General features: G+C 40.1%; 2 protein-coding genes across 5 annotated transcripts in view; one reads left to right on the top strand and one right to left on the bottom strand.

Moving 5' to 3' along the window:
- Positions 1–950, bottom strand: part of ppp1r16a (protein phosphatase 1, regulatory subunit 16A) — a 40584-nt gene extending 39634 nt beyond the window's left edge. For all 3 annotated transcript variants that reach the window (XM_066664688.1, XM_066664689.1, XM_066664687.1), the window contains exon 1: positions 738–950. The gene's annotated coding sequence lies outside the window, so the exon portion shown is untranslated. The remainder of the gene's footprint in view (positions 1–737) is intronic.
- A 2654-nt stretch (positions 951–3604) lies between these two features.
- Positions 3605–12109, top strand: foxh1 (forkhead box H1). Of its 2 annotated transcripts, XM_066665538.1 has the most exons (5): positions 3605–3740; positions 4158–4208; positions 7821–8155; positions 9541–9645; positions 9838–12109. In XM_066665538.1, exons 3-5 carry the CDS (start codon positions 7886–7888, stop codon positions 10795–10797), a joined length of 1335 nt encoding a protein of 444 aa, XP_066521635.1. In that variant the 5' UTR covers positions 3605–3740; positions 4158–4208; positions 7821–7885; the 3' UTR covers positions 10798–12109. The 2 variants fall into 2 exon arrangements, with proteins under 2 accessions (XP_066521635.1, XP_066521634.1); XM_066665537.1 differs by lacking the exon at positions 4158–4208.
- Positions 12110–13207: the final 1098 nt, after the last annotated feature.

The following is a 13207-nucleotide window of genomic DNA, read 5'->3' as shown; positions in this document are numbered from 1 at the left end:
GTTCTCCTATTAAAACAGGCTTAAATTTGGGCTTAAGCTAAATACACTCAGCTCTTGCACGGTTGTTAGGAGTCCCACTGTCTGTAATATCTTTTCAAACAAATTATTTGTCACTTCTTTCGCTTATTTTCTTTGACTTAACCCTTAGGTGTAAAAGCATCACCTAAAAGTAATAAACTGTGCTTAAGGTGTCAAATGGTCTTGAGTAAATGAAAGGTGGTCTCTGACTTTCACACAGCAGTGTAGGTCAGGAAACGCTGCAAGACCAGCAGCTCTATGAACCGAAAAAGCAGGTTTTAACGTCGACGTAGAGTTTTAACGTATTCATAAACATTTAAAATGTCTTCTAGAAATACAAGAGCTTAACAGTATTCCTTAACTCTTTCCTTGCCCATGTTAAATTACCTCAGCGCCAACGTTAGCCCTCTTTTTTACTGTTAACAACTTTAAAGCCTCTCAGCAGGACTAGAAAATATAAACGTTACATGTGCGTTTCTGACTAGGTATATCCACCTTAAAACAAGGCCTGGTGTAAAACACCGTGTTTTGAACCTGGGAAAAACCAAACGACTAAGTTACGACACGAAAGACAAGCCGGGGCTAAAACGTTAGCACGACAGAAACCTGTTAACGTTAACAGAGCGTGAACTGACGCTAAACCGCACCGCGCATACACAACTTTACACACCCAGAGGATTTAAAATATCAGAAACAGAGTAAGTGTGTAGGTGTCAGACCTGTGTAAAGGAGCTGTAGAGGTGAATTCGTGTCCTGTTTTCTGATAGTCGTGTCCTGTTCTGCTCCGGTGTGTGTGTAAAGTGCGCTGCGGGAGAAAAGCTTCTCCATAACAACCAGAGGAACGAGGAGGAACCACCGCCGCTGTCACACAGCCATCCGCCAGGGGGTGCCACAACAACGAGGAAACACACACGATGTCCAACAAGGTGTAGAGGAATGGGTTCCGAGTGGGTTGATACATGAGTTATGTGAAATCCAGGCAAATATATATATCTTACTATCCTATCACTGTCCCTGTGTGGCCAACATTTAAAGCAACACTAGGCCTTATTTTGAATATAGCTGAGAAGCATAAAACAATAATAAAAAAATATGGTTCTTGTCTACATTTGCCTGATTGGACTAACAAACCACATACAGGTTTTAAAAAAGCTATACATTTACAGAATAATAAGTCTGTACAAACTACAATGAGTAGCGTAGAACAATGAATGTGCTCATGTACAAAGTAACCAATAAATTACAGATGGTCTTTATCTAACTGTGCGTAAGTACAGTACCGAAAGCCTTGCACTTTGTTTCTCCCCCCTCTCTACTCTCAGGACGATGTCCAGCCCCTGGTCAGTGATAACCCTTTAATCTGGAGATTACTGAAGCACGGTGCCCTGTTACTGCAGTGACATTCTGCAGAGAGACACTGGAAATAAAACGTCCTGTTTTACAGTCTCAGAGGTCCGTTTCATGTCGTCCAGAGGTCATTTCCCTTAGTTTCCCCAAGATTAGATTGTTATATACATATCTCTGGGACCATACCTTTGATATTTGTAACAGCTTTCATTATTACTGTCAAAAAAGATATTTATTATGTGTGTCTTAATTTAAGCTATAGCCAGGAACTGTTTGGTACATGTGATTTCATATAACAAATCACCAAAAAGCAATGACTTATTTTTTATTTGGGGCTAGTTTTAATTAAAAGTCATGTGAAGCCACATATAAGAGGCATTCTCTTGGCATTTCAGCTTATTTCCACCTCCATTGTCCCTAAAGGAATTGTACTTCTTGGGTTCGATTGGCCAGAGGATGATCTGTGCTTAGATGATGTCTGCTAGCACTGAAAGAAAACTAAGAGTAAATCAGTGATGGTAGCACACAACATAGGGCTCATTCTGCCATTCTCAGCAGGGTCCACAGACCTTTCACCTTTACGTCTCAGGGTCCACAGGGGGCTTGTTCAGCTGAGCCGGGCTTAACGCATAAGGCCAGTGAGTATTGTGCATGTGTGTGTGTGTGTTCGAGTATGTAACCCATTCCTTTGAGCATACAGCTACCTGTCCAGAGTTTTCATTGATCACACTGGATTTTATTCATTTATTAATTAATGATTAATTTCCCAGAAAGGTATTAAGCTTAGTCTTGAACTACACTTTCCTTTTAGGGGAGAATCTCCCTTCTGAATGTGGCATCCCAATATGCCTAAGCATCAAATCATGCTCCTATATACTGTGCTCTGTCTCAAATAAATAATGATGTGGCCAAGGCAGAGAGAACAACCCCTCCTGTGGAGTTCATACTAAAAAATAAATATTAACCTTTAAGTATTAAAATGTGTGGCACATAATATCATATCTATATCTATATATAATCATAACAATATCTATATATAGTACATATAGTTTTATTTACATATGCGATGATTAAAAATATATATTTCTCCCATAAACAAACAAATAAATAAATAAATAAGTGGAGGGTGATGGACCTTTTTTTTTTTTCTTCAGTGTGAAGTTTCTGACAGAGTATTGCTTCACATAGGCACTCACGTTTTTAATCCTGAAGCTATCATTTGTAGTTATAATATGTGTGTGTGTGTGTGTGTGTGTGTGTGTGGGTGTGTGTGTGTGCGTGGAAATTCGTTCATTCATTCATTCATTATCTGTAACCGCTTATCCAGTTCAGGGTCGCAGTGGGTCCAGAGCCTACCTGGAATCATTGGGTGCAAGGCGGGAATAAACCCTGGAGGGGGCGCCAGTCCTGCACAGGGTGACACACACTTAAACATTCACACACTCACACCTACGGACACTTTATGAGTCGCCAATCCACCTACCAACGTGTGTTTTTGGACCGTGAGAGGAAACCGAAGCACCCGGGGGAAACCCATGCAGACACAGGGAGAACACACCACACTCCTCACAGACAGTCACCCGGGGGAAACCCACGCAGACACAGGGAGAACACACCACACTCCTCACAGACAGTCACCCGGAGGAAACCCACGCAGACACAGGGAGAACACACCACGCTCCTCACAGACAGTCACAACCTCCAGGTTGATTTGAATATATATATCCATATCCAATTCAGGGTCGTGGTGGGTCATATAACAAAACTGATAATTGTAAACTTTATCATTTCATATGCCAAACTTTTATTGACAAACAGAAGCTCTCAAACGTTCAACCAACAATGTATCTTAATATATATTAATATATTAAACCAAAGAAAAAAAGAAAAAAGAAGTCTGAGAAAAACTACAGAGGCTGAATCTCAGCTCACTCTCTAAGGCCTATTTAGTGCACTGTGTATGTCAGGAAATAATGACTGTCTATGCTATAAATGTTAGAAAATGAGTCACGCAGCATGTGGCTTGCTAGAGGTGGCTTTACAATATATAAGTCAGAGTTTGGGGCGGAGAAGTCGTTATTTCACGACCTACTTAGTGCACTATCTTAGGAAGTATGAAGCCTCACTGATCTACAGAGAGATGACTGCTTCAGTTGTTTTGACCAATCAGAGTTCGAGCTGGTGTCTAATGATTCCGAGTGCTGCAGGTGGGGGGCGTGGTCTCTCAATCCCCGACTCGGTTTCAACGCACCGTTTACAAACGTTACAGAAAGAAAACTGAGCTATTTTTTCGTGTTTATCGGGGTTTTATGGTGACAGTTGTCATTTATTCGACGATACCAAGGTCAAAACGAGCTGTGGAGATATATATGCAGGTAATTTAACAAGAAAGCAAGCAACGTGGGTCCAAAAATACTTTTTTTGGTCTTTGGTTTCAAAAAAGTAGATAGCAGTAAACTAGTTTCCCCGGAGAGAAGCCGGTTTGTTCAGAGTAACATTAGTCCACATTAATAATATCCGTACTCATAAGTTACTAATAAATTCTCACTTCAATGGTCCCTTTAACAACCTTTACAAGCAAAACAAATCAGAAATATTCGTGAAAAGGTTTGTTTATAATGGACTTGAATACAGATACGGAAATATCTCAAACTGTGGTATCTATCCACACACTTGTCTCCCGGCGATTCACTCCACAAGCCTATAACCCCTGAAGCCATAAGGTGTAGATTTCAGTCGCCCCCATTGTGTTTTCTTTCTGTTCATGTAAAACGGGACCCCCTGGGTTGCAGGGTCGTCAACTAGGCTCCTAATCCAACTTGTTTTCACTGTCTCGCTGAGAGGTAAGGGTCCACCACATTAGCACTACATTATCCAGCACAAAAGACAGCCATCTTCACCCCAGATGTCCAAGGCCTGTCATGCATATTCTAGAATATGTGCCCCCAGAATGGCTCCCTGTCCTGATACTTTGTCTCCTCCTGTGGGTCTGTCCAAATGTGAGGGGGTGAATAAATAGGTATCTCTTTGTTTGGGAGTAGGAGATTATTTTGGCCCTGTGAGGGATTGGTGCCTTGTACAGGGTGTGTAGCTACCTGCCTTGCGCCGTTATGCCAGATAGGCTCCAGATGCACTGTGAACCCTGAATCTAATGAAGCAGTTAAAGATGAAGGAATACATGCTGTGTTGATGCTGCAGGTAGTGTTGCTTTCACAGGACTTCATGGTCTTAGTCTTTGCCACAGGTCACTTTCTGTGATGAGTTTGGGTTTTCCCCCCTTGTCTGTGTAAGTCTCCTCCCATAAACCAAAAACAAATGGCTGGTGGATTGGATTTGTGAAATGTGTGTATGAGATGCCTTTGGTTGGAGTGGTGCACTGTCCAGAATGTGTTCCTGCCTTAAGTCGTCACCACTCTACCAATCAGCTGATGTGTGATGAGCGCGCTGGTGTTCGTTGGCTACATTGGTGCATTGGTGGTGGTCGCTTGAATGTTCTAAAGAATTTTTAAAGAACCATATGGTTCCAAAAGGTTTAAGAGTGAAGGGTTAAATGATAAATATGTCTAATAGCATCAATAAGCCAAGTTCAATAAGAGAAAATTAATAACCCAGTAGTTTTCCAAAAGCTGATGGACTGGAATTCTTTTTTGTGTAAAACATGCATAATTCACCAATGAATACGCAAACAGTTTAGCTTTAAACCAAATGACTCTGCAGCGCAGTGAAACTCCATGTACTAGGAGTAAGATGTGGACACCGCTTTTGGTGCTAATTCAGCATTAGTCATCATAATAAAAACAAGTCATCAGAAAAGTTTGTGGAAGAATCAGTGATGCTTTTAATTGGTTGACAAATTGGGCCTATTAATGACCATTGTTAGACAGCCTAATCATTACCTATTCATTTAAAATACATTTGAATACAGCCTTGAAATCTCATACAAGGCACATGCACAGGAAAGGAGTAACTCAACTCTCTGTTATCTATTTACATTGTTTTATTATATTTGTTAAGAGCTGCACATCAATATGTAGCCTGTAAATCATTTTATTTTCCAGGTACATATATATATATGGCCCCATAGGACAACATTGCTGTACATAGTTTTGCATGGTTTTAAGGTCTAATTGTGCATCTTAGGTGAGTTTTTAAAAGGTTTACATTCACTTTCCCAAAGGAGTGGGGCATGTGTGCCTTTGGTTTACACATTTTCGAAGTAGATGGACTGTATTAGTGGACAGTAAATCAGAATTTGGTTCTGTAATTATAGATAGTGTAGACATATTCTTAAGGTTAATACTACCCCAATAAGTGATTGTGTTCATTAAAATATACATTGTGTTTCTGTGTACAGAATCAGCATTATGCCCAATATACATATCGTACAATTCACTCTACCTAGGTTGTTGATTTATTAAGTGATAATTACTGTGAGAATGACATTTTTTGACAAGGGGCAGGTGTTAATCTCCAAATGTGAGTGACATATGTTTATTAGCAGCACTACTGTATGTATATTACTGTTTTGTATATTGAATGGAACAAGCCCCAGCATGAGAGAACCACTGTCCTGTATTTTTTCCACTGGACGACTCCCCAGCCTGTCGAGAGTTTCTGTCACACTTTTCATTTGTTTTTGTGGAAAGCAGCCCTCCCCTCCCCCTTCTCCTCTCCAGGAGCCGACGAGTCTTCTGCTGGTGTGACTTTGGTACATCTCAATAGTTATCTGTGCTTACTATAAGCACACTCCCTTCCAAATGCAGGGGAACTGGAGGGGGGTAGTGGCCCCTGGGGAGAAAGGGGCTTGGTGGTTCTTAATGTACCCTGGGGTTTATTATAGTAAACTAAACTTGGAATGCAAACTGTAGATAAGGTTTTAATTGGCATCAAATGATCAGGAAGGTAAACCTTCAGATAATTCAGAAAGCTTATTTAACCACTGTTGTGAGACTGATATTCCCTGCTTCTGTTGATGATGGTGATAATGATGATTATTATAGTGCTATTTTAGTGCTGTTAAAATCCCATAAATCAGTTTATAAAAACAGGGAGCTGTTGGCAGTAGCCAATATTTTTCATGTTTACTTTTGCCAACATAGATACATAAATGTGTATAAAAAGTACAAAACTGTGACTGTAGTTTTTCTTTAGTACATTAGCAGTTTCGCCTAAACATTTCACTCTACCAGAGTACAAAATAGATGGCTGATCAAATACTGGCTTCCAATATCAAATGTACACAGCTGTCCTATCTATTTATACATAGTTTAAAGCAAATGTCTGTTGATACCAAGGTTTGTTTATTTATATATTTATTATTTCATTCATTCCTCTACCATCTGTAACCTTTTTATCTAGGTCAGGGTCACAGTGGGTCCAGGGCCTACCTGGAATCACTGGTCTCACGGCAGGAACACACGGTGGACAGGGTGCCAAGTCTATGCAGTAATATTTTGTATTCCTTTTCAAATATGTGCATTAAATATCCGACCACACCATACAAAATACTTCATTTCATGGCAGTATAAAAAAAATATGGTCAAGACCCATATACAACCTCAGAGGTGAGAAGTCATCTAAAGAGTTCTGAATCCCTTTTTCTAATACAATAGCTTCTGACCAATGAGTATCAATCTAATTGGAATAATATGTCTATATGAAAGGCCTGAGAGCTCACCCTTTTTGTGGGTAGCTTTATTCTGTGTTGTGGACCACTATCAGCACTCCTTCAGTGCAGAACAACTCAGGCTTTTTCCATGTTTATCTTCAGAAGTTGACATATGCACTTATATTTCCCTCGCTCATCTCGGTGGCTGCTTAGGATAATCACAGAATACAGAAATCCGTCAACAATGCATAAAATATAAAAACATTAAGATCTCGTTTCTTCTGAGCAGTGTTTCTTTGGGGCTGACTTTGTGATGGGTGCAAAATTTTTGACCTGTTTGACAATTGTGCTTGGTTTGTTGCTTTATTTTTAAGTCTTATTCACTTACAGAGAAGACACTTCTACAGAATTTACCTCACATTTCTGCAACACAACTGAATTAGCATAAAATGGAGTCCACATACTAAGTGAACAGAAAATGTCGTCTGTGGTGAATTTAATATCACAACACAAAACAGGTCGTTTGTCGTTTTTCTTTTAACCAATTTTAATTCGTTTAAATCAGCCCTGCTTTTATCCCACACTGTACAAGTCTCTCTCTCTCTCGGAGGAAGCGTATATAGAAGATAAAGTAAAGAGGAGCGCGGGGGCACAAGGGCGTGCTTTAGGAGAAAGTTAGCATAGTTTCAGCTCCGCACTCGGGGCTATTTTCACACCCCCCCCCCCCCCCCCTCTCCCCCCTCTCCCCTCCCCTCCCCTGTGTAATGGTGATCACTGAGCGCCGATGGCCCTCCATCACCACAGCGGGACTTTACATGAAACTGTTAATTGTTTGCTGCTCAAACAGAGCTGAGCTGAGTGCGGCGGGGGCAGAGGGCCGAATCCTGCTGCTCCTACTCGGGCTTCATCAGCATGACAAAGCGCCTGCCTGCCCCAACCCCGGGACCGCAGCTCCGCGACTTCGGCCACGCCGAGCAGAGGCGCACACTCGGCGGACTGGCGGAGTGCGGAGCCCTGTCGATGGAGAGGGAGCTCTGTGCCTGGGACCGGGACCAGAACCTGAACGGCAGCGGGGGGAAGAAGAAAAACTACCAGCGGTATCCCAAACCGCCGTACTCTTACCTGGCCATGATCGCCATGGTCATCCAGAACTCCCCCGAGAAGAAGCTCACGCTGTCTGAGGTAAAATAATGACTTTTAAAATAATGGAAGCTACTTATAATTTACAGTAAATCTGTATAAATGCCTTTCTTTTAACTAAAGTGACGCTTAAATATAATTTTTTTTCAATGTTCATGATCTCAAAGAATACTAAATATTTACTAATAATGCTTTCTGTAGAATTTCTATAATATCACAAAGTAATGTATATTTAAGCAGAATAAATACAGTAACTGTTATATTTGGTAAACTGTAGTATGCTAATATTCTGACCAGTTACTATGTTTTATTTTAATTACTTAGCATAGGCAATCTCATGCTGTTTTCCGTTACTTTTACTTATCTATTTACTACGGGCAATTAATTTGTGATTCAAAATCACTGAGCGAACTTGTGTTTTAAAGTCAAATATTGTTAGGTGAAGTAAAGTTAAGATGGATATATTCCTTCATATAAAGTATAATTTCTATCTACATTCTGCTACTAAATGTGAGACTCCACTGAAATCTGGTTACATTCGTTTGGTGCATTTACTATTGTTTGTTAGTGGTTATTGCTAGCCCTGTTATTTGGTGCACCTTTAAATGTACAGTATTTTGCAGACACTCAAATCTAATCATGTTTCAGACACAGGTGATTGTAATGTCAAGAGTCTTACCCAAGGACTCATATCAGTTTAACGTGGTTGGTTTATTGGGGTCGCCTTGAATCAGCAGTGTTGCCCACTATGCTACACCAACCAAAATTGGGATTGTTTTAAATGAGAGATGACTGTAATTGTGAGATTTTGGGAATGATCACAATAAAGAAATAAATAAATAAAACTTTTTTTTTTTTTTGCCAGTTCATCAATCCTTCAGCCATGGTCCAGTTTAGGAGTAATGAGACCAGAGCTGGAGGTTATCAGCTGTGAAAAAACAGTGATAAGAATGAGGAATGGGGAGGACTGGAGATACAGTTACTTATTAGTATTATTTGGTCAAAATATCTTTGTGTAGTTAGTGGAAATGTTGATATTATACTGATTTTCTGTATATAAAGAGTAATAGAGATCCTTGTTCAAAGAAACACTTTCTGAACTTTATTCAGCATGAACCCATGACATACATGTGAACATATGTTATGGTTTATATATATATATATATATATATATATAAAATAGTATGTTAGAAGTTCTAGCCTTCCCTTAGGACTGGACACTTTTTTTTTCTTTTTTTTTTTTTATTGTTATGCATTAAATAAAAATAAATTTGTGTGGACTTCCATGAGCTTTGATTGATTGGTAATTCCGATGGTGATGTAAGTAGGAGATATTTCCCCCTTCAATTTTCTAATCATAGATGACCAGTACTGTATATGGTGCGCTTATAACTTTATATGAGTAAAATGTAATTTTCCCTCCTCAGATCCTGAAGGAGATCAGCACTCTCTTTCCTTTCTTCAAAGGCAACTACAAAGGTTGGAGAGATTCAGTTCGTCACAACTTGTCTTCATATGACTGCTTTGTCAAGGTATGTCAAGATTTTCACAGTTCCACTGACCTTAAGTGTTTTAGTAGAAAGTGTTGCAATATTTTTGTCCTTTTGTACAAGTAAAAATAAATCTGAGTACCCTGGCACTACTTAACTTTGGATATCTTATCTTTTCCACCAACTGACGCTTTCTATGCCTGCCCCCCTCTCTCTCTCCCTCTCCTTTGCCAGGTGCTGAAAGATCCTGGAAAACCTCAAGGCAAAGGTAACTTTTGGGCCGTGGAAGTTAGCAGGGTCCCTCTGGAGTTACTGAAGCGACAGAACACTGCTGTGTCTCGTCAGGATGAGACCATTTTCGCCCAGGACCTTGCCCCATACATTCTTCAAGGACACGCTCATAAACCTGAAACTCTCCTGCCTGAACCGCCGCTGGCTCAGGTTCCCACTCGTCACACTCCTCCTCCTCCTCCTCCTCCTCCTCCAGAAGACCCTTACCGCCCCAAACTGGATTCTTCTTTTGCTATTGATTCGCTTCTTCACAGCTTTAGGCCACCTAGCTCTGTTGGAGATGGGATTAGGGCTAGAGATGGCTGGGGTTTAGAACTCCCCCCTCACTGCCATCCTATATCCCCGCCATGTCCACGGTACTCATCGTCCAATCGGAGTGCTTCGGCTAGCTCTGTTAGTCCTGCTTCCTCCTCGTCTGATGATGATTGGAGAGGCTTTTCACGAATCGGTAAGCGAGGAAGTGATGGAGAGCCAGGCTCTGATGCCTACGACGAATCCTGTCCACCGCCAAACAAAACCGCAAAACGCGGCTCTGCACCTCCTTGGGAGCTTCCAACATCTTATGCGAAATACACCCCTCCCAACGCAGTAGCGCCCCCTAGCATGCGGTTTAATGGAAATCCATTCATGCCACTTGGAGGTATCCCATTCTATGGCTATGGAGGCCCTCACAGCACGCCTAATCACTTCAGCAGCCATGCTTACTGGCCTCTTCTACCGAGTGGGCGGGTCTCATTTCAAGCCCCGCCTCTCTTAATGGACTTGGACAGTATGTTGCAGTCAGTTCCACCCAATAAAAGTGTGTTTGATGTCCTTGGTGCTACAAATCAGACTGTTCATCCTCCCCCAAGTCAGTATTCATTGCAAAATGGACCTGCACTCAGCAGGTATCCACAGTGCTAATGCTAATGAACTGCTTCCTTTAAAAGTATTCACACCAAGATGGGACAGAGTATGGCGGTTTCTTCCCCCCTAACGACATGAACTATGATGATGCACAGCTTTGACATTCCAGATTTATGGCCAGTGTTTTTGTCCCTTAAAAAACATTCAAAGGACGTATGTCAGGAATTCAATCTCAAAATCTATACAGCTGTAAGAATCTACCTCAGTATGACTGACTTGCAGAGACAAATGAATGTATGGCAATATTGACCAAAGACTTTGCACTGACAGAGCTTGCACTGTTGTTTATTTCTCTGTCCATTATTATTTTATTCTTCTGAACTCTTTTAAATGTGAAACTACCTCAGATTGTGAATGTCTTGGAAACATAACCTTTAGAATCTTGCCAGTACAAGGTATTCCTTAAACAGGGTACGTATTTTTTAAAAAAAATGGTTTTATGCAATTTTTATGAAGGATGCACGCACACATCGTCTCTTTAGAGACGACTCTCATGCTGCCATTTTTGAAAAGGAGCCTTATCACTACATTATAATGAATTTTGCGCAGTTCAGTTTTTCAGCATGTATAACGTTTTAAATAATTTTTCATGTTTTGTGGCCTTAACTTTCTCTCATGGTTCTCAATGCTATAATGAAGTTTTTAATGACAATCATGTGAACAATTTTACATCTATTTATTCATCTCTTCATAACGTACTATGCAGGAAGTTTGTTAACAATGGCACATTTTGTGCTTATGCCAATGACTCACTAAGATGTGGAAAACAAACTTTGTTTGTTTGTTACAGTTAAATTCCTTTTCACAGAAAGCTGTTATCGAACAAACACTGGAATTTGAGTTGTATTTTGTGATTGCTGGTATTTTCTATATGGGTTACAGACCAGCTGGACAATTTCTCTGCATTTGCACAGATGTCAACCAACCCCCAGGTTCTCGTGCATCTGCCTGTGCACGTGGGGCTCAGAAGGTGGGATTTTTGTGTATGGAGGTGTGGGTGGTTGATGTTGTGTCAGTAGTACTCAGTCTTCTGAGTTATTCAGAGATATGTGGTTTATATTATCTCCAAGTGGCCTAAGCTATCTGTGCAGATAGTTCCGACCAACTGAATTCCACTTACAGTGGTTTTCAAGTTCTCCTAAGACACCTAACTCTTCCACATTGTGGCATTTTATTTTTCTCATTAAATGCCAGAGAGCAATCCTGTTTTATTTTTTTATTATTATTTTTTTTAAATGTTAAAAAGGCTGGGCATTGATTTACTTCCCTATTAATGTGACTAACTTGACTGTGAACGTTTAAATATAAAGGTTGCACAAAATAATTGTGATTTATTTATTTTATTCTTTTGAAAATGGTCTAACATTTTATTCATAGTCCTGCTGGCAACAGATTTAGGCCTTTATTGTGGTTGAAGGGTTAAAATTAGTGTCTTTTCACAGGCAACTACTGTATATTAGTGTTCCATTTTGCTATTTCAGAGTAAGAGGTGAGGGGGGGGGGGGGGATTTAAAGCCACACTAGGCAGTCACACTAGACATTTGCAGTTCACGTTGCACTGTGAAAAAGGCATAGCAAAATTGGGGCCAGGGGATAGGTGACAGATCTTTTTGGTGCAGTTAGCTAACAAAGCAGCTACCTGACTAATCATAAACCCGCCGCAAAAGATATATATCAATTAATTCAACCTTCTGACTGAGAGCACGCCTGACTGCCTAGCGTTTACGCATCATTTTATAATTAGCTCAGACCATGTTGTAAGAAAATGGAAATTTCACTCACAAAACGTATTCACTCAGGATGTGTGCAGTGTGAAATCCCACATAGCTGTGAATTCCATTAAAATGAATGATTTTGCTTACTAAAGCTTAGTTGTGACCACAGCCAAAGTGCAAATTATTTAAACTACAACTTAAATATTAGGAATGAGAAATGAAAACAGGTGCAATATGATGAGTACAAGTACAAGTACAAGATTAGTGGCAGTAGCTTAGATTTTAAAGTTGCCAAAAGTGTTTGGTATCTGAAGTTTGCTTCTTGTTTTTGCACAAGTCACGAGGCTAATGTAATTATCAGGTAAAGGAATGCTATATGCTAACAACTGTGCTAAATACATGCCTAAATTCCACACTTGTTTCAAACCATGATTAAGTAATTTCATATAAAATTGACAGTTGCTTGACACTAATTGTCACATTTATCACGCTTCAAGATGGATATTGCTATTGATTTTTGGTAAGCACCATTCTCTTGCCAAGTTTATAGATATAGGATGCTCATTGGGCTAATGGCTTAACTGTAACTCTAGTACAAATATGAAGCAGCAAACTACAGTCATTAAATGTCTTAACTAATGGAATACATGGATGATTATTAGGCTTTTAACATTATTAATTTATTACTGCAG

This window comes from Hoplias malabaricus, chromosome 3 (genome assembly GCF_029633855.1).
Source record: "Hoplias malabaricus isolate fHopMal1 chromosome 3, fHopMal1.hap1, whole genome shotgun sequence".
Classification (NCBI taxonomy): domain Eukaryota; kingdom Metazoa; phylum Chordata; class Actinopteri; order Characiformes; family Erythrinidae; genus Hoplias; species Hoplias malabaricus.
The sequence above is the reverse complement of the archived record's forward strand: the minus strand, read 5'-3'. Positions and strand labels throughout refer to the sequence as shown.

Coding starts and splice junctions, on each gene's coding strand:
- foxh1 (XM_066665537.1), top strand. CDS start 7,886: ATGACAAAGCGCCTGCCTGCCCCAACCCCGGGACCGCAGCTCCGCGAC. Junction 8,156..9,540: donor AGAAGCTCACGCTGTCTGAG/GTAAAATAATGA, acceptor TTCCCTCCTCAG/ATCCTGAAGGAGATCAGCAC. Junction 9,646..9,837: donor CATATGACTGCTTTGTCAAG/GTATGTCAAGAT, acceptor CTCCTTTGCCAG/GTGCTGAAAGATCCTGGAAA.